Source organism: Hemitrygon akajei, chromosome 11 (assembly GCF_048418815.1).
Source record: "Hemitrygon akajei chromosome 11, sHemAka1.3, whole genome shotgun sequence".
Classification (NCBI taxonomy): Eukaryota; Metazoa; Chordata; class Chondrichthyes; order Myliobatiformes; family Dasyatidae; genus Hemitrygon; species Hemitrygon akajei.
In genome coordinates, this window is record NC_133134.1 from 73,504,362 (window position 1) to 73,526,322 (window position 21,961).

The window sequence follows — 21,961 nt, forward strand, 5'->3', positions numbered from 1 at the left end:
TTCTAGTACCGGGGCACTTATTTTGTTAAGCAGCCTTCGTATAGCTCCTTGTCAAAAGCCTTCTGAAAATCCAAAAAAAAAGCATCTACTGACTCTCCTTTGTCTATCCTCCCTGTTATTTCCTCAAAGAATTCCAACAGATTTGTCAGGCAAAATTTCCCCTTTTAGAGATGCATGCTGACTTTGGCCTGCTTCATCATGCATCTCCAAGTACCTTGAAACCTCATTCTTAACAAATGACTCGATCTTCTTTCCAACCACTGAAGTCAGGCTAACTGGCCTATAGTTTCCTTTCTTTTACCGAGTGGAATGATATTTGTAATTTTCCAGTTCTTGGGAACCATTCCAGAATCTAGTGATTCTTGAAAGATCATTGCTAATGCCTCCACAATCTCTTCAGCCACCTCATACAGAACCCTGGGGTGTTCACCATCTGGTCCAGGTGACTTATCTACCTTCAGGCTTTTCAGCTTCCCAAGCACCTTGTCCTTAGTAACACCAGTGTCACTTGCTTCTGCCCCCCGACACTCCCACATTCTACTAGTGTCTTCCACAGTGAAGACTGGCGCAAAATACTTGTAATTCCGCCATTTCTCCGTCCCCATTACTTCCTCTCCAGCATCATTTTTCAGGGGTCTGACATCCAATCTCGTTTTTCTTTTTGTGTAGCTGAAGAAGCATTTTGTATCCTCTTTTATATTATTGGCTAGCTAACTATTATATTTCTTTTCTTTATATTGCTTTTCTAGTTGCCCTTCTGTTGGTTTTTAAAAACTTTCCAGTCCTCTAATTTTGCTTTTTTTTTTTCGCTTTTAAGCTGCCTTAGACTCCCTCGTCAGCCACGGTTGCCTCATTCTCCCTTTAGAATACTACTTCATCTTGGGGATATATCTATCCTGCGCCTTCCAGATTTCTCCCAGAAGTACCAGGCATTGCTGTTCTGTTGTCATCCCTACTAATGTCCCCTTCCAATCAGTTTTGGCCAACTCCCCTCTCGTGCCTCAGTAATTCCCTTTGCTCCATTGTTACACTGATACACCCGATTTTAGCTGCTGCTTCTCAAACTGCAGGGTGAATTCCATCATATTATGATCACTGTCTCCCAAGGGTTCCTTTATCTCAAACTTCCCAATCATATCTGTGTCATTAGATAACAACTCAATCCAGAATTGCTGTTCCCTACTGGGCTCAAGCCACAAGCTGCTCTAAAAAGCAGGCATTCTACAAATACTCTCTCGGGATGCAGCACCAACCTGATTTTCCCAATCTACCTGCATATTGACATCCCCCATGACTATTGTAACATTGCCCTTTTGACATGCATTTTCTATTTCCCGTTGTAATTTGTAGCCCAAATTCTGGCTACTGTTTGTATATAACTCCCCCCTCAGGGTCTTTTTAAAGTTTCTTAACTCTACTTAATCCTGTGAGACAGCAGGGGCTTTGTGCTGTCTTGGCCAAAGTCTACATGACTGGACCAGCAGAAATTGCTAGTGATATTTACACCAGGAACCTGAAGCTTTCTGATAAACCGGTTGTATATTCCACCCTGCTTCCTGAAGTCAGTGACCAGCTTTTTGTTTTGCCGACATCGAGGGGGAGACGTTGTTGTCATGACGTCATGTCACTAGGCTCTCTTATCTCCTTCCTGTACTCCGACTCACTGTTTTTGAGATACAGCCCCACAAAATGGTGGTGTCTTCAAGCTTGTAGATGAGCTTAGAGGAGGATGGTGTGGCACCCAAGCCCAAGATTCTGGAACGCCTTCCATAAACCACTCGCCATTTTTCCTTAAAGAAACTCCATAAAGCTAATCCCTTGCACCAAGCCTATGTTCACTGGATTTCATATTGGTAGCTTGGTGTGTAGTTCGATTAAAATGAGGGGAGGAGGGAGATGATCCTGGAGGGTTTCTGGTTAACAGTTGCTCCTGGAGATGATAATTAGGCATGAGTTACTGTGCCGGTGACACTAATATTGCCCATTTTGCCCCCAGGCTGAGACCCGCGCTGAGTTTGCAGAACGCACCGTAGCGAAGTTGGAGAAGACCATCGACGATTTAGAAGGTATGTGGACCTGTTGCTGCTTCGGTATGACCCTGGCGGCCAGTGAGTGAAGATCACACTTCACTCAGTGTGTCTGGTGATAGTGACTTCAGAGCGCATCTGCATTTGTGTGGTGCCTGTCAAATCGTCAGACATCCCATGTAAATCATGCACCTTCAACTTCCACTGCATCTCAATGTGTGCAGAGCGAGATGAGCTTCCCTGCTGTACCTCAAGATCGTCAACATCCCAAAGAGTCCCTCCCTGGCTACTTAAGTGTGGTCTGATTCCATGGCTCAGGTCCTACACACTGATTTGGGCATGTTGGCATCTACAAACACGCAAGCAGAAGCGTATGCCGATGTACCTGTATGTGTGTGAATGCATACGTGTGCATCTACACACCGGTATTCACACCTGCACGCACACGTGCACGGTGTTGTACCTGTATGTGTGTGAATGCATACGTGTGCATCTACACACCGGTATTCACACCTGCACGCACACGTGCACGGTGTTGTACATGTACGTGTGTGAATGCATACATGTGCATCTACACACCGGTATTCACACCTGCACGCACACATGCACGGTGTTGTACATGTACGTGTGTGAATGCATATGTGTGCATCTACACACCGGTATACATGCCTGCACACACACGTGCACGGTGTTGTACATGTATGTGAGTGAATGCATATGTGTGCATCTACACACCGGTATACATGCCTGCACACACACGTGCACGGTGTTGTACATGTATGTGAGTGAATGCATATGTGTGCATCTACACACCGGTATACATGCCTGCACACACACGTGCACGGTGTTGTGTACCATTCAGCTAGGTCTCCTAATATAAAGAAACAAAATACAACAATTTCAGAGTGAATCACAGTGTTAGTGCATTTATCACTTTACTTGCAAGCGGTCTAAACATTATGCTGGAGAGCAGCTCTCGAACGTGTTTCAACCAAAGCGCAAGAGAACAGTAATTGGGATGGTCCGTTATATTCCTCTGTGATCTTCATCCTCATCTTGTTCTGACATTTGATCTTTAGAAGCCCCATCCTGTTTCCCTCTGTTGTTAAAACATGTCTGGCCATAAAACAAATCGTGTGTCAGGAGAAAACATCTTCCTCCCATGAAACACATAGATTTGTGTCAGTTTTCCCGTGCAAACCAGCAAAGTACATTGGGATTTTTTAGACCCCATTTTGTCACATTACATTTTACAAAAGTTACAAATTCATAAAGACTTCAGGGTTACAGATATATATCCACAACAACCACGTACACACACATCCACAACAGCCACGTACACACACATCCACAACAGCCACGTACACACACATCCACAACAGCCACGTACACACACATCCACAACAGCCACGTACACACACATCCACAACAGCCACGTACACACACATCCACAACAACCACGTACACACACATCCACAACAGCCACGTACACACACATCCACAACAGCCACGTACACACACATCCACAACAGCCACGTACACACACATCCACAACAGCCACGTACACACACATCCACAACAGCCACGTACACACACATCCACAACAGCCACGTACACACACATCCACAACAGCCACGTACACACACATCCACAACAGCCACGTACACACACATCCACAACAACCACGTACACACACATCCACAACAACCACGTACACACACATCCACAACAGCCACGTACACACACATCCACAACAGCCACGTACACACACATCCACAACAGCCACGTACACACACATCCACAACAGCCACGTACACACACATCCACAACAGCCACGTACACACACATCCACAACAGCCACGTACACACACATCCACAACAGCCACGTACACACACATCCACAACAGCCACGTACACACATATCCACAACAGCCACGTACACACATATCCACAACAACCACGTACACACGTCATGGGTGATATACACCATATGTGCACACTTTCTGTTAGAGATTGAACTGTTCTTGTCTGCTACCTCTATTTCAAGTGGTTGCTATATATAAATCTCTCCAGTTTTATAACATTTCATGTTTTCTTTCTCTTGATTCATTCCCTTCTGTCCACCCTCACCTTTCCTTCCCCATGTCTCCTCTTTCCTCTCCCCTGAACCTCCGCCCACTGCTGCCTTTCTCCACCTCCTCTCGTTCTCTGGCCGCTTTGCGCGTTCATTGCGCCAGACGAACTGTACGCTCAGAAACTGAAGTATAAAGCCATCAGCGAGGAGCTGGACCACGCCCTGAACGACATGACTTCTATGTAACTATCCGCCCGTTTGCGCTCGTGCCCTTGTCTGTGCATCACCTTGGTTTCTAACCACAGGGTCCAGCTCACAGATGACCATCAGTGACGGCTGGGACATAACACTAACCTACGCCGCCGTGGTAATCTGTCCATCTCACAGTGTAACAGCTTCTGCTCACAATCTGGCACAGCCTCCGTAAACCTTGTGTTTCGGGTCTATTTGGCGGGCATGTGTGCCCGTGTGCTCTGTGAGTGTGTGGGTGTGTTCTTGCATGTGCATATGTGTGTTTGTACATAGCACTAGATGCGACCCTCTGTCAGTGGGAACTCTGCTTTCAATGTAGTCCAGACAGTGCAGCTGTGTTCAGCCACTGCTCATGACACAACCTGCAGACGCTGACACTTTCCCAACAACAGCACACACACACACACACACAACGCTGGAGGAACTCAGCAAGTCAGTGGAGGGGAAGAAACGGTCCTGGTGCGCTCTGTTTCATGACCCTGAGTCTGCACAAAAGGAAAAGATTGTTTTAATCAAGTAACTATTGGAGCCTCTGCCTCTCATCTCCACTGACCAGAGTTCAGTCTGGTCTCCTGTGCTACCTGCAGAGTTCAGATCCATTTCTTAATCACATGTACATCGAAACATACAGTGAAATGCGTTGTTTGTGTTAACAGTCAGAGGCTGTGCTGGGGGTGGCCACGCAATCTCACTGTGTGGGCTTCCCCTGGACTCAGACTGTCAATTCCCTTTGCACCTCTGATTTCTGAATCCCTCCCCATTTAGAAAGCAGTCCCCACCTTTTAGTTTTTGCACCGGTCCATAACCCCACACTTCCCTGCTCTGTATTCCACCTATCACTTTGGCCTCTCTCCCAACCTGTCCGAGCCCTCGTGCAGACTCTGTGCCTTTTATTTTTGGACAAAGCCTATCTTCACTCTGCTGCTGTGGAAGAAGTTTATCTAAAAGGTAACTGCCCAGGGAGATGGCTTCTCTCTTTCTCTCCCAGCTTGTCGAGATGAAGGCTATTAAGGACATCTTCCCCCCAATGCCTGGATTCTGATAGAACAGAACAGGCCCTTTGGCCCATCTAGTCTGTGCCAAATTATTATTCTGCCTAGTCACATTGACTTCCTACTGGACCATAGCCCTTCATGCCCCTCCCACCCAGGTACTTATCCAAATTTCTCTTAAATGTTGAAATCTAACCCACACACATGACTTCCACCACCCTCTGAGTGAAGAGCTTCTCCCTCCAGTTCCCCTTCAACATTTCACCTTTCACTGTTAACCTATGACTTCGTTATTTTAACCTTCTAACCCTCCTTCCCACAGAGCCCTCCATTTTTCTTTCATCCTTGTGCCCATCTAAGATATCCCTGATGTGTCTGCCTGTGTCACCACCCCCAGCAGTGCAAAAACGTAGCTCTTGACATCTCCCCTTTACTTTCCAACATCACTTAAAAGTTATGCCCCCCTTGTATTCACCATTGTTTTCCTGGGGGAAAAGATGCTGGTTATACACTCTTTCAATGTCTCTTACCTTGTATGCCTCTTTAAAGAGAAAAGTTCTAGCTCGCTCAACCTATCCTCATAAACATACTCTCTAATCCAGGCAGCACCTTGGAAAATCTCCTGTGCACCCTCTCTAAACAAGTCTCCTTCATATTAAAAGTTGACCTGTAGAGGCAGACGGTTAGCTTCACCTTTCAGTAGCTCAGGTTGTCCTAGGACACTTCAGACACAGAAACAACCCAAATCCTAGTTGCTGAAGAGGTTGCCTCTGATACACTGGGAGCTGAAGACCAAGTTCCTTTCTCATGTTTCTTTTCCTTCCCAAGTCCCTCCTGAACCACCTGCTCCCCACTGACCGCTGTCGAATCACTCCCCAGTAATGTGAACAGGCCCCCAGCTCCATCCCATATAACTAATCAACATCCCTGTAACTGTGTCCCTCCCTTCATCAAGCATGCTTTTGTATTGTGCTGGTTTTTGTAACTATATAACAGCAGAAGGAAACTGATCTGTCACTGTATAACACCAGGGTACAGTACCGGTGGGGACGGGTCTGTCACTGTATAACACGGGTACAGTACCAGTGAGGATGGGTCTATTGCTGTATAACACTGGGGTACAGTACCGGTGGGGACGGGTCTGTCACTGTATAACACTGGGGTACGGTACCGGTGGGGACGGGTCTGTCACTGTGTAACACTGGGGTACGGTACCGGTGGGGACGGGTCTGTCACTGTGTAACACCGGGGTACGGTACCGGTGGGGACGGGTCTGTCACTGTATAACACCGGGGTACGGTACCGGTGGGGACGGGTCTGTCACTGTATAACACCGGGGTACGGTACCAGTGGGGACGGGTCTGTCACTGTGTAACACTAGGGTACAGTACCGGTGGGGACGGGTCTGTCACTGTGTAACACCGGGGTACGGTACCGGTGGGGACGGGTCTGTCACTGTGTAACACCGGGGTACGGTACCAGTGGGGACGGGTCTGTCACTGTATAACACTAGGGTACAGTACCGGTGGGGACGGGTCTGTCACTGTGTAACACCGGGGTACGGTACCGGTGGGGACTGGTCTGTCACTGTGTAACACCGGGGTACGGTACCGGTGGGGACGGGTCTGTCACTGTGTAACACCGGGGTACGGTACCGGTGGGGACGGGTCTGTGACTGTATAACACCGGGGTACTGTACCAGTGGGGACGGGTCTGTCACTGTATAACACCGGGGTACGGTACCGGTGGGGACGGGTCTGTCACTGTGTAACACCGGGGTACGGGGTCTGTCACTGTATAACACCGGGGGACGGTACCGGTGGGGACGGGTCTGTGACTGTGTAACACTGGGGTACGGTACTGGTGGGGATGGGTCTGTCACTGTGTAACACTAGGGTACAGTACCGGTGGGGACGGGTCTGTCACTGTGTAACACCGGGGTACGGTACCGGTGGGGACGGGTCTGTCACTGTGTAACACCGGGGTACGGTACCAGTGGGGACGGGTCTGTCACTGTGTAACACCGGGGTACGGTACCGGTGGGGACGGGTCTGTCACTGTATAACACCGGGGTACGGTACCAGTGGGGACGGGTCTGTCACTGTGTAACACTAGGGTACAGTACCGGTGGGGACGGGTCTGTCACTGTGTAACACCGGGGTACGGTACCGGTGGGGACGGGTCTGTCACTGTGTAACACCGGGGTACGGTACCAGTGGGGACGGGTCTGTCACTGTATAACACTAGGGTACAGTACCGGTGGGGACGGGTCTGTCACTGTGTAACACCGGGGTACGGTACCGGTGGGGACTGGTCTGTCACTGTGTAACACCGGGGTACGGTACCGGTGGGGACGGGTCTGTCACTGTGTAACACCGGGGTACGGTACCGGTGGGGACGGGTCTGTGACTGTATAACACCGGGGTACTGTACCGGTGGGGACGGGTCTGTCACTGTATAACACCGGGGTACGGTACCGGTGGGGACGGGTCTGTCACTGTATAACACCGGGGTACGGTACCGGTGGGGACGGGTCTGTCACTGTGTAACACCGGGGTACGGGGTCTGTCACTGTATAACACCGGGGGACGGTACCGGTGGGGACGGGTCTGTCACTGTGTAACACCGGGGTACGGTACCGGTGGGGACGAGTCTGTCACTGTGTAACACCGGGGTACAGTACCGGTGGGGACGGGTCTGTCACTTTGTAACACCGGGGTACGGTACCGGTGGGGACGGGTCTGTCACTGTGTAACACCGGGGTACGGTACCGGTGGGGACGGGTCTGTCACTGTGTAACACCGGGGTACGGTACCGGTGGGGACGAGTCTGTCACTGTGTAACACCGGGGTACAGTACCGGTGGGGACGGGTCTGTCACTTTGTAACACCGGGGTACGGTACCGGTGGGGACGGGTCTGTGACTGTGTAACACCGGGGTACGGGGTCTGTCACTGTATAACACCGGGGGACGGTACCGGTGGGGACGGGTCTGTGACTGTGTAACACTGGGGTACGGTACCGGTGGGGACGGGTCTGTCACTGTATAACACCGGGGTACAGTACCGGTGAGGATGGGTCTGACGCTGCATAACTGGCATACTGTACCCATGAGGACAGGTCTGTAACTCTCTCAGATAAAGTATTGCTAGCCTTTCAGGCTGTTAGTGGTACTAACCCAGATTGGATCAGCATGGACAAGTAGGGCCAAAGGACCTTTTTTCCATGCTGTATAAATCTATAACTCTCCCTTGAACCCACAATGCTTCCAAATGATGTTATTTTTCCTCCTTTTACTAAAATCATTCATACAGTATCCATAGTTGCAGGAAGCTGTGTGCTGGGATTTTCTGCCACAAATCTGATATCCCTACCCTATGGGAATTTCCAGCTCTCTATGTACAGAATCGTCCCGGTCAGATGTTATAGCCTCTGTGTTAACAGCAAGACAGTTCCTGATGATCAGCAGACTGACTGCCTCAATCAGAAGAGAACTCACAAACCACACAGCTGTCTCTGTGATGCCCTCGTCATAAGTTCATAGAGTGAGGGAACATCCAACAGCGATCAGACCAGATGCGTTAGTAATATTGGCTGGGTGGCAACAGTCGGACCAGATGCGTTAGTAATATTGGCTGGGTGGCAACAGTCGGACCAGATGCGTTAGTAATATTGGCTGGGTGGCAACAGTCGGACCAGATGCGTTAGTAATATTGGTTGGGTGGCAACAGTCGGACCAGATGCGTTAGTAATATTGGCTGGGTGGCAACAGTCGGACCAGATGCGTTAGTAATATTGGTTGGGTGGCAACAGTCGGATCAAATGCGTTGGTAATGTTGGGTGGATGGCAACAGTCGGATCAAATGCGTTGGTAATGTTGGGTGGATGGCAACTCTGTTGCTCCACTGGAGGGGATAGATGAGGGTTTAGTTTAACAAGTGAGTCAGAACCATATTTAATATCACTGACATATGTTGTGAAATTTGTTGCTTTGTGGCAACAGAGTAGTGCAATACATTTAAAAATTACTGAGTTACAATAAATATTTTTTTAAAGTAGAGCAAAAGTTAGGTAGTGTTCACGGACCTTTCAGAAATCTGGTGGCAGAGGGGAAGTGTGAACTCCTGTACCGCCTCCTTCATGGTAGTAATGAGAAGGGAGAAGAGCATTTCCTGGGTGGTGAGCATGCTTAACGGTTTGTGCTTCCTTCTTTTCAAGATGCTCTTTGCTGGAGAGGCTGGTCCCCATGATGGAGTGACTGAGTCTACAACTCTCTGAAACTTTTGAACCCGTCTCCACCCTAAACCTAGTGAGACGTGCTCACCCAACCCAAATAGATGCTCATTTGATTCCTCCCAGTCTCTACAAAAATTAAAGATGTAGCCATGGGCACGTGAGTGGGTGCCCCAGCCATGCCTGCCTCTTTGTAGAGCAGTTTTTTAAATAGTGCATTGCATGTTTCAAACCTGCTGCAGCACCACTCCCCAGCTCTCTTCCCAATGTGTTGATGCTGCTTCCTGCACCCATGCAGAGCGCCTCAATTTCTTCAGCTTCGTGACTGACTTTTCATTCTCTCCCCTTTTATCTGTCTCCACCTCGGAAGACAAACTGTACCCCTGCTCCCACCCTTCTCCAGAAATTATGCCATTCTCTTCTCCCGGTTTCTCTGTTTCTGCTGCATCCGTTCTCAAGATGAGACCCCCAATGTGGGACATCTGAGATGTTTTTCAGAATGCAGGGTTCCCCTCCCCCACCCAGCCCTCACCCGTATTTGTGTGTTTTCAGATTCAGATTTATCTATCACACATACAGTGAAATGCATCGTTTGTGTTAACAACCACCACACCCAAGGATGTGGCTGGGGTCAGCCCACAAATGTCGCCACAAATTCCAGCGGCAATGTAGTATGTCGACAGGGTTCAGCAGGACAACACAGAGCAAAATAAAGCGACTCACCCTCACAGACAGACCTCGAGTCCCAGGACAGCCTGCTTCGGGTTGCCCTGGACACTCAGGCTCTAACCTCCGGTCTGTGGCCTAGATTCACAGACTTGACCTTCGGGCTTCCATTTTCCCCCATCGATATCTCATGTCTCCGTATTGGCTCAAGTTCACTGCTGTCATTGGCAGTACAGTATGATGAGGACAGAAGTTAAATTAACAGATCTATAACTTGCATGGGAAATTAAATATAACGAGTAGATGACGAGAGAAAAGAAATACAGTCTGCGGTAGTGTTCGGGTTTTTCAGGTTGGTTCAAGAACATGTTTGAAGTGAGGAAGAAGTTGTTGTCGAGCCTGGAGGTGTGAATCTTCAGGCTCCTGTACCTCCTGTCTGAGGGCAGCATCGAGAAGAGAGCATGGCTCGGAAGGCAGGGCTGCCTGGTAATGAATGCTCTAAACGTGCATGGGGGAAGAGAAAAACCAAATGGACAAAAATTTAAAATTAAAATAAATTTTAAAAACACAACTAATTACCGAAACTAAACCACAGATGCTGGAAATCTGAAATACAATGTTGGTAACTCTCAGCATTTGGAGTTTCAAGTAAAAGATTCACATGCCCAGAAGCAAAGAAATGTGTGGGAGGTTTTCAGAGATTTAATTAAGATTAGCTTTATTTGTCGCATGAAAACATTGCTTGTGTCAACAACCCACACAAGCCCGCAAGTGTTGCCATGCTTCCAGCATCAACATAGCATGTCTACAACTCACTCACCCTAAACGTGGGAGGAACCCCACTCGGTCACGGGGAATGTGCAGACTCCTCACGGGGACTGGACCGCTGGCGCTGTTACTGTGCCTCGGGTTGTCATCTGCACGGCAGGACAGGGCTGGGGGAGCGCACGGGGCAAGGGTTTGAGTGGGGGAGGTGGGGTGGCAGAAGTAAATAGAATGATGGCAGTTTCTGGTCAGTAAATCCCCAGAAGCTACTTGTCTTGGGAGCTGATGCCAACCTGTGGAGTGGGAGGGTAATGGTCGAGGGAGGGAGGGAGAGGTTTAACTGTTTGGGGTACAGCAAAGAACACAAGGGTTGAGAAAGGTGTGGCGTGCTCTCATTGGCTTCACCATTCACTCCTCATAAGATGGATATCAAAATTCTAGCCATTGAGCTGGTGCCCTGATCCTTCAGCAGGCTGCACCTCACCAGAACAAAGCCACCAGTGTCCTGGTTGGGTCTGTCCCCAGTCCTCAGACAGACCACACGAGGAGCCCAGCAGGTCAGGCATCATCTATGGAGGGAAATAAATAGGTGATGTTGTGGACCAAGACCTTTCATTGGGACCAGAAAGGAAGAGGGAAGTTACCAGAATAAGAAGGTGAGGAGGGGGACAAGTTGGCAGGTGATAGGTGGGTGGGGGAGGGGGGTGATAGGTGGAAGGGGTAAAAGGTTGAAGAAAATGGAATCTAATAGGATTCATGGACCATGGGAGAAAGCAAAGGAGAAGATGAACAGGAAAGAGGTAATGGGCAGGTGAGGAGAGAATGGGGAATGGAAAAAGAGAGAAAGGCAGGTCCTCAGGATTGTGGTAAGTGAGCCTGCTCTGAACCTAATGTGGTCATGCCTCTCTCTTTCTCTTTCCTCTCCCCCTGCCCTCATCTCCCTGGTTATTTCTGCACAGATAACTCCACTGCCACTGATCTGCAAGAGTCTTCGCCCTGTTGCCTTTGCAGGAGGCTCCAGACTGCAGGTGGCTGCTTTGCGTCTCTCAGGCTCCCACACTTGGACTCTTTCTCCCCCCTCTCTCCCTCTCAGCCCTGTCTGGTTCCTCGCCCCTCCTGCCCTTTGTCCACCATCACCTACTCTAACATGAATCCGTCTCTCTTCTTGTTACCTGTGCTTGTCACTTGATTTCCAGTTTGTAGTGAAAGGTCTTTTTTTTTTCACACTTTTGTCTGCCTCGTTGCTTGTCTAACACCACATCCTTCCATCACGGCCATTTTGTTCAATAAAGTATTTCAGTATGACTGACTGCACACGGCTCTTGTGTCCAAGTTGATGTGGAGCTTTAGAAATATTGAGAACTGTCTAGTTTTTCCCATAGCTCGTTTCACCACCAGCCACTGGACCCACTTTATACACAGTAATTTCTCTGCCAAGCCGGGAATACAAGCTCTTTTTTTTTGTGTGTGTCATCTACTGTCATACAGTTAAAGAACTCTGCTATGAAATCCCTCTGTACAGATTGTTTAAAAACATAACCAAACAGAAAGTTATTGGAAGGTATTCTGAGGGACAGTATATTGGATAGACGTGGACTGATTAGAGATGGTCAGTGTGACTTTGTGTGGTGAAGGTCATGTCTCACCAATCTTAAGAGTTTTTTTGGGAAAGTTACCAAGAAAGTTAAAGGCAAGGCAGTGGATTTAGCTGGACTTCTGGCATTTGACAAGGTCCAGCACGGGAGGCTGGTCAGGAAGATTCTGTTGCTTGGTATTCAAGATGAAGTTGTAAATTATATTAGACACTGGCTTTGTGGGAGAAGCCAGAGAGTGGTAGTAGATAACCGGAGGCCTGTGACTAATGGAGTGCCGCAGGGATCGGTGCTGGGTCCTTTGTCTATATCAACGACCTGGATGATAATGTGGTTAACTGGATCAGCAAGTTTGTGGATGACACCAAGATTGGGGCTGTAGTTGTCAGTGAGGAAGGCCATCAGAGCTTGCAGTGGGATCTGGGAAATAGCAGATTGAGTTTAAAGCAGACAGCTGTGAGGTGTTGTGCTTTGTGAGGACCAACTAGGATAGGTCTTACACAGCGTGTGGTCGGGCACTGAGGAGTGCAGTAGAACAGAGGGATCTGCGATTACAGATACACAGATCCATCATTCCTTGAAAGTGGTGTCACAGGTAGATAGGGTCGTTAAAAAAAAGCTTTTGGCACGTTGGCCTTCATAAATCATTGTATGAGTACAGGAGTTGGGATGGTCTGTGGAAATTGTATAAGATGTCGGTGAGGCTAAATTTGGAGTATTGTGTGTGTGTGTAGCTTGAAAGAGTACAGAGAAAATTTACAAGAATATTGCCATGACTGGAGGATGTGAGTTATTTTTTGATTGAATTGGTTAGGACTTTATTTCTTGGAATGTAGAAGGTTGAAGGGAGATCTTAAGAGGTAAACAAAATAATGAGGGGTATAGATAGGGTAAATGCAAGCAGGCTTTTTCCACTAAGGTCGGGTGGGACTACAACTGGAGGTCATGGGTTAAAGGTGAAAGGTTTAAGGGGAAATTTCACTGGGAGAGTGGTGAGAGTGTGGAACAAGCTGCCAGTGCAAGTGATGCTTGATTTCAACGCTTAAGAAAAGTTTGGATATATACATGGATGGTAGGGGTATGGAGGGCTCTGGTCCGGATGCAGGTTGATGGAAATAGGCAGTTTAAATGGTTCAGCATGGACTAGATGGGCAGAAGGGCCTGTTTCTTTTCTGTGACCATAACCACATTGAGGTATTGCAAAAAGCAATAACAGTGTATAAACATGAAATTCGGCAGATGTTGGAAATCTTGAGCAACACACACAAAACTCAGCAGGTCAGGCAGCATCTATGGAGGGGAATAAACAGTCAATGCTTCAGAGTCCTGCAGAAAGCTCTCAGCCTGAAACATCGACTGTTCATTCCGCTCCATAGATGCTGCCTGACCGGCTGAGTCCCTCCAGCATTTTGTGTGTGTTTCTTCACTAAGTGTTTAAGCAGCTTGTGTTTTCTATTTCTGATTTCCAACCTCTAACATTTGAAATTTCAACCGTTCAACTATCATCTTCCCAGGTGGAAACCTGTTGCATTCTGTTTTGGAAACTTGTTCTATTTTTAATTCTGGTCTTTGAAACCCACTTTCACAATCTTGCCACCATCCCTGCACCCGGCTGGGCAGACAGTGTCACATACAACTGTTAACACTTCGGGCTGAGAACCTTCAGGAGTAGAGAAGAAAGCTTTGAGGGTGACGCGGGAAGGGTGCGGGACAGTGAAATTAGTTTGGGATTGTCACAACTTTGGGGAAGGAGTGGGGTGATGGCGTTTGTTTGGTACTGACTAAAGTCTGTGGGAAGAGCGCGATCAGTGGGACGTACCAAGATACAGTGAAAAGGTTTTTTTTTGCATACCGTTCATAAAAATTTAGTTATATTTCATTATCATGCAAACCCGCCAAACGAAACAATGTTCCTCCAGACCAAGGTGCACAACACAGTGCATAAAACCCACACACACAACATACAAAGTAATATTACCACAAAAAATAACAAATGTTAAAATATATTCCAGAAGGTTGGCATGTAGCATAAGGTGCTTAAAAAGTAAACTGTAAAGCAGTACTGGTGCTTCATAAGTGATGGGACCTGGGTGGTGGCAGGGTCTCACAGCCTGGGGGGATGGAGCTGTTTTCCATCCTAACAGTCCTTGTCCTCATGTGTGGTGCCTCCTTCCTGTGTAAATCATTTTGCTGTTCATTGAGGTAGAACAATAACAATGCAGAATAAAGTTACCACCCATTGCGCCAACGTTCACATGAGCTTCCCATGGATTCTACCCCTTGCCTACAGATGGTGGGCACGGGGTGGTATTTCTTCTAAAGCCCATCCCACCTTACTGGGACATAGGCCACGGACAGCAGCTAGACAGAGACCATTATCATGGGCCAGTCTTTCAAGTTGCCCCCCAGGTGATCCCTCCTCTCACACACAGCTTCCGTTGGGGTTTTTGTCCATCTGGGTTTTTACGGGGTGTGGCTGTTAGCCCCCCATGGCCAACCCTCCTCCTTGCGCAGCCGGGCTTGGGACTGTCGGTAGTTTATTAGTCATGGGGGTACCGAGGTACAGTGAAAAACCTTGCCTTGCATGTTGTTTTGGCTAAATGGGGCTTGTCAGCTGTGGTTGGCAGCTCATCTAGGAGAGGGAAACTGTGATCTCATACCTCCACTGCCTTATGGGTATACTCACTCATGGGGAAATCCTGAGGGAACAGACCTACATTGAGTTCAGTGCTTTCGGTCTCTGCCGTTCCTTAGGATTCTTCACCTGCGTGGACAACAGCTTGCTCTCCACATTATACTGCGTATCGACTGATCATAGACAGCTAGGACGCAATATCCAAAGGAGAGTCATTCTGCGTTCATACAGATCAAATCCTTGCACAGTGCACTGAGCTAAAACAAGTAAAATATAAAGTGTAAAAGCTACAGAGAGAGTGCAGTGCAGGTAAATGATAAAGTGCAAGATCATAAGGTTGTGAGAGGCCAACCATCCATCTTATCATACAAGAGGTCCGATTAAGAGTCTGGTAACAACGGGGTAGAACCTGTCCGTGACCCTGGTGGTCCAAGCTTTCAGGCTTTTGTATCTTCTGCCTGATTGGGGGGAGAAAGCAGAGATTATGTCCAGGGTAGGTGGGGTCTTTGAATATTCTGGTTGCTTCACCGAGGTCACCACTGTCACCAACCAGCTCAGTGATTCTTCCTAAAAGTCAAGGTAGAGATGCACAAGTCCACACCTAGTGAGGCTCTACGGGCAGAACTGAGGAATAAGAAAGGTATGACCACATTAATGGGATTATACTATACACCACCCATAAGCCTGTGGGATTTTGAGAAGCAAATTTGTAGAGAGATCACTGACTTTTGCAAGAAACAAAAGGTAGTGATAGTAGGTGATTTTAATTTTCCACATATTGCTGGGACTCCCATACTGAAAAGGGCTGGATGGGAAAGAGTTTGTCAAATGTGTTCAGGAATGTTTCCTTAATAGGTATATAGAAGTTCCAATGAGAGAGTGTGTGATACTCGATCTCCTATTAGGGAATGCGATAGGGCAGGTGACAGAAGTTTGTGTCGGGGAACACTTTGCATCTAGTGATCATAATAACATTAGTTTCAACATAATTGTGGAAGAGGATAGGTCTGGTCTTTGGGGTGAGATTCTAAATAGGATCAAGGACAATTTTGATGATTTCAGAAAGGATCTGGTGAGTGAATTGAGTCAGGTTGTATTTTGGCAAACGTGTACTTAGTAAGTGGGAGGCCTTCAAAAGTGAAATTCTGAGAATACAGAGTTTGTATGTTCCTGTCAAAATAAAAGGCAAGGATAACAGGTTTAGGGAACCTTGGTGTTTGAGAAATATTGAAGTGCTGGTTAAGAAAAACAAGGAGGTATTTCAGAAGTATAAGAAATGCAAGAGAACACTTAAGGAGGAATTCAGGAGGGCTAAAAGAAGACATGAGGTTTCTCTAGCAGATAAGAAGAATTCACAGACTTGCACACATTAAGAGCAAAAGCATCGCATGGGACAGAATTGGTCCTCGGGAAGATCAGAGTAGCAATCTGTGTGCGGAGCCAAAAGAGATGGGGGAGATCTTAAATAGATTTTTTCATCTGTATTTCCTCAGCAGACGGACACAGAGACTATAGAGGTGAGGCCATGCAACAGTGAGAGATGGACCCTATACAGATTACAGAGAGGGGTGTTCACTGTCTAGAGGCAAACTAGGGTGGATAAATCCCCAAAGGCCTGACAATGTGTTCCCTCGGACCCTGTGGGAGGCTGGTGCAGAGGCCTTAGCAGATATTTAAATCATCCTTAGCCACGGGTGAGGTGCCGGAGGATTGGAGGATAATAATGTTGTTCCGTTGTTTAAGAAAGGCTCTAAGAATAAGCCAGGAAATTATTGGCCAATGAGCCTGACACCAGTAGTGGGACAGCTATTGGAGGGTATTCTAAGGGACCGGAATTGGAATGACAAGCACTGATTTAGAGATGGTCAACATGGCTTTGTGTCTAACCAATCATATAGAGTTTTTTGAGGGTTATAAGGAAAGTTGATGAAGGCAAGGCAGTGGAAGTTGTCTTCATGGAATTTAGCAAGGCATTTGATAAGGTCCAACATAGGAGGTTGGTCAAGAAGGTTCAGTCACTTGGCATTCAAGATGAGGTAGTAAATTGGATTAGACATTGTGGGAGAAGCCGAAAGTGGTAGTGGATGATTGCTTCTCTGACTGGAGGCCTGTGACTAGTGGAGTGCCAGAGGGATCACTGCTGGGTCCATTGCTGTTTGTCATCATCTGGATGATAATGTGGATAACTAGATCAGTAAATTTGGGAATGACTCCAAGTTTGAGGGTGTAGCGAAGAGCAAGGAAAACTTTCAAAACTTGTAGCTGATCTGGACCAGCTGGGAAAATGGCGGATGGAATTTAATGCAGACAGTTGTGAAGTATTGCGCTTTGGGAGAGCCAACCATGGTAGATCTTACACAGTGAGCGATAGGGCACTGAGAAGTGTGGTAGAACAGAGGGATCTGGGAATACAGATCCATAATTTGGTGAAAGTTGAGTCTCGGGTAGATAGGGTCGTAAAGAAAGCTTCTCATAAATTAATGTATTAAGCACAGGATTTGGGTGTTATGTAGAAATTATATCAGATGTTGGACAGGTCTAGTTTAGAGTATTAAGTGCAGTTTTAGTCACCCACCTACAAGAAAGATGTAAATGAGATTGAGGGAGTTCAGAAAAAGATTTAGAAGGATGTGCCTGGGACTGGAGAACCTGAGTTGTAAGGAAAGACTGAATAGGTTAGAACTTAATTCCTCAGAATGTAGAACATTGAGGGTGATGTGATAGAGGTGTACAAAATTATGAGGGGTCTAGATAAATTCAAGCAGGCTTTTTCCACTGAGGTTGGGTGAGTCTACAATGAGAGGTCATGGGTTAAGGGTGAAATGTTTAATGGGAACATGAGGGAGAACTTCACAGAGTGTGGAACAAGCTGTCGGCACAGGTGGTGATGCGTTGTCAATTTCAACGTTTAAGAGGAATTTGGATGGGGCATGAAGGGGTACAGTTTGGTGGGACAGGGCAGATTAATGGTTTGGCATGGACTAGATGGGATGAAAGGCTTGTTTCTGTGCTGTACCCGTCTATGACAATGTCTGCGCAGGTGCAGTGAAAAGACTGTCTTTCAGCTGCATCACAGACACAGATAGGAAAACCATAAATTATGCACGACTTCTATGAAAAAGAACGCAATTAGATCAGAAAAAGTCAAAGTTCTTTGTGGAGCAAAGTGGTCACAGTGTTGCTGTATTGAGCCGGTGCTCGGGATTGTGCTGGTTGGTAGAAGGGAAGTAGTCGTTCCTGAACCAGACCTTTGTGCCTCCTGCACAGTGGCATCTGTAAGAAGACAGTGTCGCCCGTATGGGATAGGAGCAGATTTGGCCATTTGGCCCATTGTGTATGCTCTGCCATTTGATCATGGCTGATTTATTTCCCCCCTCAACGTTCTTGAGGCAGAACTTCTGACCGGGGGTGGGGCAGCGATGTGCCTGTGATGTATTGGGCAGAGTCCACTGCTTACTTTGTCTTTAAACTTGAATGTTTCTGCACTCTCAAATCCAAAGTCAAAACAAACTCATTTTCAAACTGTGAATGTTACCGTAGACAACCTTGAGATTCATTGTCTTGCATTTACAGGAAAATAAAAGGGAATTTCTGCAAACTATACATAAACACACACTGGAAAATAAAACAAAAAGAGTAGTACAAATAGAGGGAAGTAAATCTGAGCACAAGCTGCAGGTTCATTGCTGAGACGAGTGAAGTTATCCACACTGGTTCAGGAGCCTGATGGTTGTAGGGTAATAACTGTTCCTGAACCTGGTGGAGCGGAACCCAGTGCTCCTGTACCTCCTGCCGGACGGTAGTAGCCTGGCTCAATGGTGAGGGCCACGATAGATGTTGCTTTCTTGTGGCCGTGCTGCATGTAGATGTACTCGGTGGTGGGGTGGGGGGGGGGGGCTTTCTCTGTGTCCACCGTTCTCTGTACACTTCCTTCACCATGGCAGACCAGTCAGGATACTTTCAACAGTACGTCTGTATAAGTTTAGTGACAGGCCAATCTTCCTTAACTTCCTAGGACAGTAAAGATACTGGCACCTCTTGTACTGAGCACAGGACAAGATGTTAACACCCAGTAACTTAAAGCTGCCGTCTCTCCACGTGTTTACCTTCCTAATACTCGTCTTCCCGCCTCCTCCCACAGATAAACTGGCTCGGAACAAGGAGGAGAACCTGAACATGCACCAGATGCTGGACCAAACCCTGCAGGAGCTACACAACTTATGAAGCAGTGACATCCTCCCCGGCGCCTGGACCGCCTTGTCTCTCCCGCTCCGCCAAGCCCTGAGCTCCGTGACCCATAGTGCCAAACGATATCCCAACCCCCCCCTCCCCCATTGCCAAAACATCGAGGGCAGCAGGCGGAACGGGTCAAAGCCACCAGCAAAGGCAATGACGTGTACAGTTCCCTGGCCGCTCGCTGCTTTCCATGTGAAGCCACTGCTGCTGCTTGTTGCCTGTAAAACGAATCTCTGCGCTGGGTGCCTTTGCGTACCTTCCCCGCTCCCCACCACACTACCTCGGTCGGTTGGAGGGAGAGGACTGCAGGAAGGAATCGGGAGGAGAATCCCCGTGTTTGGACTGGGTCGCTGGCTGAAAGTTTCACAGTGGCACAGCGGGTACAGCTGCTGCTTCAGGGACCCAAGTTCCATTTCTGTCTCTGGTGCTGCCGGCGAGCAGTTTACACATTCCCTCCGCCCCAGCATTAAACAGCAGAGCAGATTGAGGCCATTTGGTCCATCAAGTCTGCTCTGCCATTCTATCATGCCTAATTAATTTTCCCTCTCCTGCCTTCCCCCATAACCTTTGACACCCTATTAACCTCCGCTTTAAATATACCCAGTGACTCGGCCTGCACAGCTGTCTGTGGCATAGAATTGCATAGATTCACCACCCTCTGGCTAAAGAAATTGCTCCTCATCTTTGATCTAAATAGACACCCCTCTGACCTGAAGCTGTGCCTTTTGGCCCTGGACTCACCCACTACTGGAAACTCTTATTGCCCACACTTCCAATATTCGGTAGGTTTCAATGAGATCTCTCCTCCCCCCTACCCCACTCCCCATGCAAATGTTCAGTGAGTTCAGGCCCAGAGTGATCAAATGCCTCTCACACATTAACCCTCTCATTCCTGGGATCATCCTTGTAAACCACCTCTGGACCCTCTCCAGTGCCAGCTTATCTTTTCTTAGATACGGGACCCAAAACTGCTTACAATATTCCATATGTGGTCAAGCCAAAGCCTTTCAAACTCAGCATGAAATCCTTGCTTTTATATTCTATTACACTCAAAATGAATTGCATTTGCCTTTTTAATTACCCACTCAACCTGCCTACCCCCCCCCCCCCCCCCCCCAAGAGTGCTCTGGTTTCCTCCCTCATTGTCTTCCCAACAACATGCAGGCTGTTTGGTGTAAATTGGGTGGAAAATATCTTTGGACTTCCTCTGTATGCTTTAACCTAAAGCAGTGTTAGCCTCTGCTTTGGTGAAAAATTTCCTACTATTAACCCCATCTTGAAATGTTATTTACTCCCCTCATCCTCATCCACCCCAAGAAAAATAAATTCAGCCTATCCAATCTTTCCCCCAACTCCAACCTAAGCAGCGTCCTGGTAAATTGACTCAGCACCCTCCCTTTCATGTCCTTTCTGTAGTGTGGTGACCAAAATTGCATGCAGAGATCTGACCACATTCCGTGCCACAATTCAATATAATCATGTCCTTCTGACTTTCTCGGAGACACAAGAGACTGTAGATGTTGGAATCTCTCTCCCCGTCCGATTCCATCCAGCACACTCCTTTACCCTGATGGTTCCCATCCATCATCACCTTTCCAGTCGGATTCCAGCTCTTGTGCCACCTCAGGACGTCCCTATACAAAGCCAGCCAAGTTCATAGGCAAACCAAAAATCTGACCAGGTCTGACATGTTCCTATTGAAGTATAAACGCAAATATTGTGCAGATGCTGGAAATCCAGAGTGACACATGCAAAATTAACTCAGCAGGTCCATAAGAGCCACTCGAACAACATTTTGGGCTGAGACCCCTCATCAGGATTTAATCAGTCGAGGTTTTGGCCTGAAACCTTGATTGTTTATTAATTTCCATAGATGCTGCCTGACCTGCTGAGTCCCTCCAGCATTTTGTGTGTGGTACTATTCTTTTGAAGTAACAGATATTTTTATAATACAGGTCTTAGATACAATATATTTATTTGAACTGTGTTTAAAACAATGAATTAAACCGGCATTAATGAACCCTGAGAGAAATTAGATTCAAAATATGTGTGAGCCCTGACCATAGAGTGAAGTATCAACTGTCTTCAGTGGAATTATGTGACTTTTTGAGAGAGAGTTTTGTAACTTTGATTTTTTTCATGTTGCAATAAAGGACCGATTTCTGGAAGCTGTTCCAATGTGTGTTTAATAAAGCCGAATTGTTAATACAGCTGAGATCCTTGCTCTGTCTTTAATCCGCCATTGGGATTGGAGGGATTCAAAGTCAACATGTACATGTCACCATATAGAATCCTGAGGTTCATCTTCTTGCAGTGGAACAAAATACAATAGAATCTATGCAAAGGCTGACAAAATGTGCAAATACAAAAAGAAACAACTATTTAGAAAATAAATAGACAAGGAAAATAACCCTGGGTGTAGAGTCCTTGGAAGTGGGTCCAGAGGTGGAATCAGTTTGGTATTGAGGTAAGTGAAGTTATTGCCTCCGG

At 47.3% G+C, this 21,961-nt stretch overlaps 1 protein-coding gene across 9 annotated transcripts in view; it reads left to right on the top strand.

Moving 5' to 3' along the window:
- Positions 1-21,681, top strand: part of LOC140735710 (tropomyosin alpha-3 chain) — an 83,050-nt gene extending 61,369 nt beyond the window's left edge. For 4 of the 9 annotated variants that reach the window (XM_073061117.1, XM_073061114.1, XM_073061121.1 and 1 more), the window contains 3 exons: positions 1,997-2,066; positions 4,265-4,343; positions 11,968-12,322. In XM_073061117.1, the coding sequence (XP_072917218.1) occupies positions 1,997-2,066; positions 4,265-4,343; positions 11,968-11,971 (153 nt within the window). In that variant the 3' untranslated portion in view covers positions 11,972-12,322. Of the gene's footprint in view, positions 1-1,996; positions 2,067-4,264; positions 4,344-11,967; positions 12,323-19,376 lie in introns of those variants that run through there. The other 5 variants (XM_073061118.1, XM_073061116.1, XM_073061122.1 and 2 more) reach the window with 2 other exon arrangements.
- The last annotated feature ends 280 nt before the right edge of the window (positions 21,682-21,961 follow it).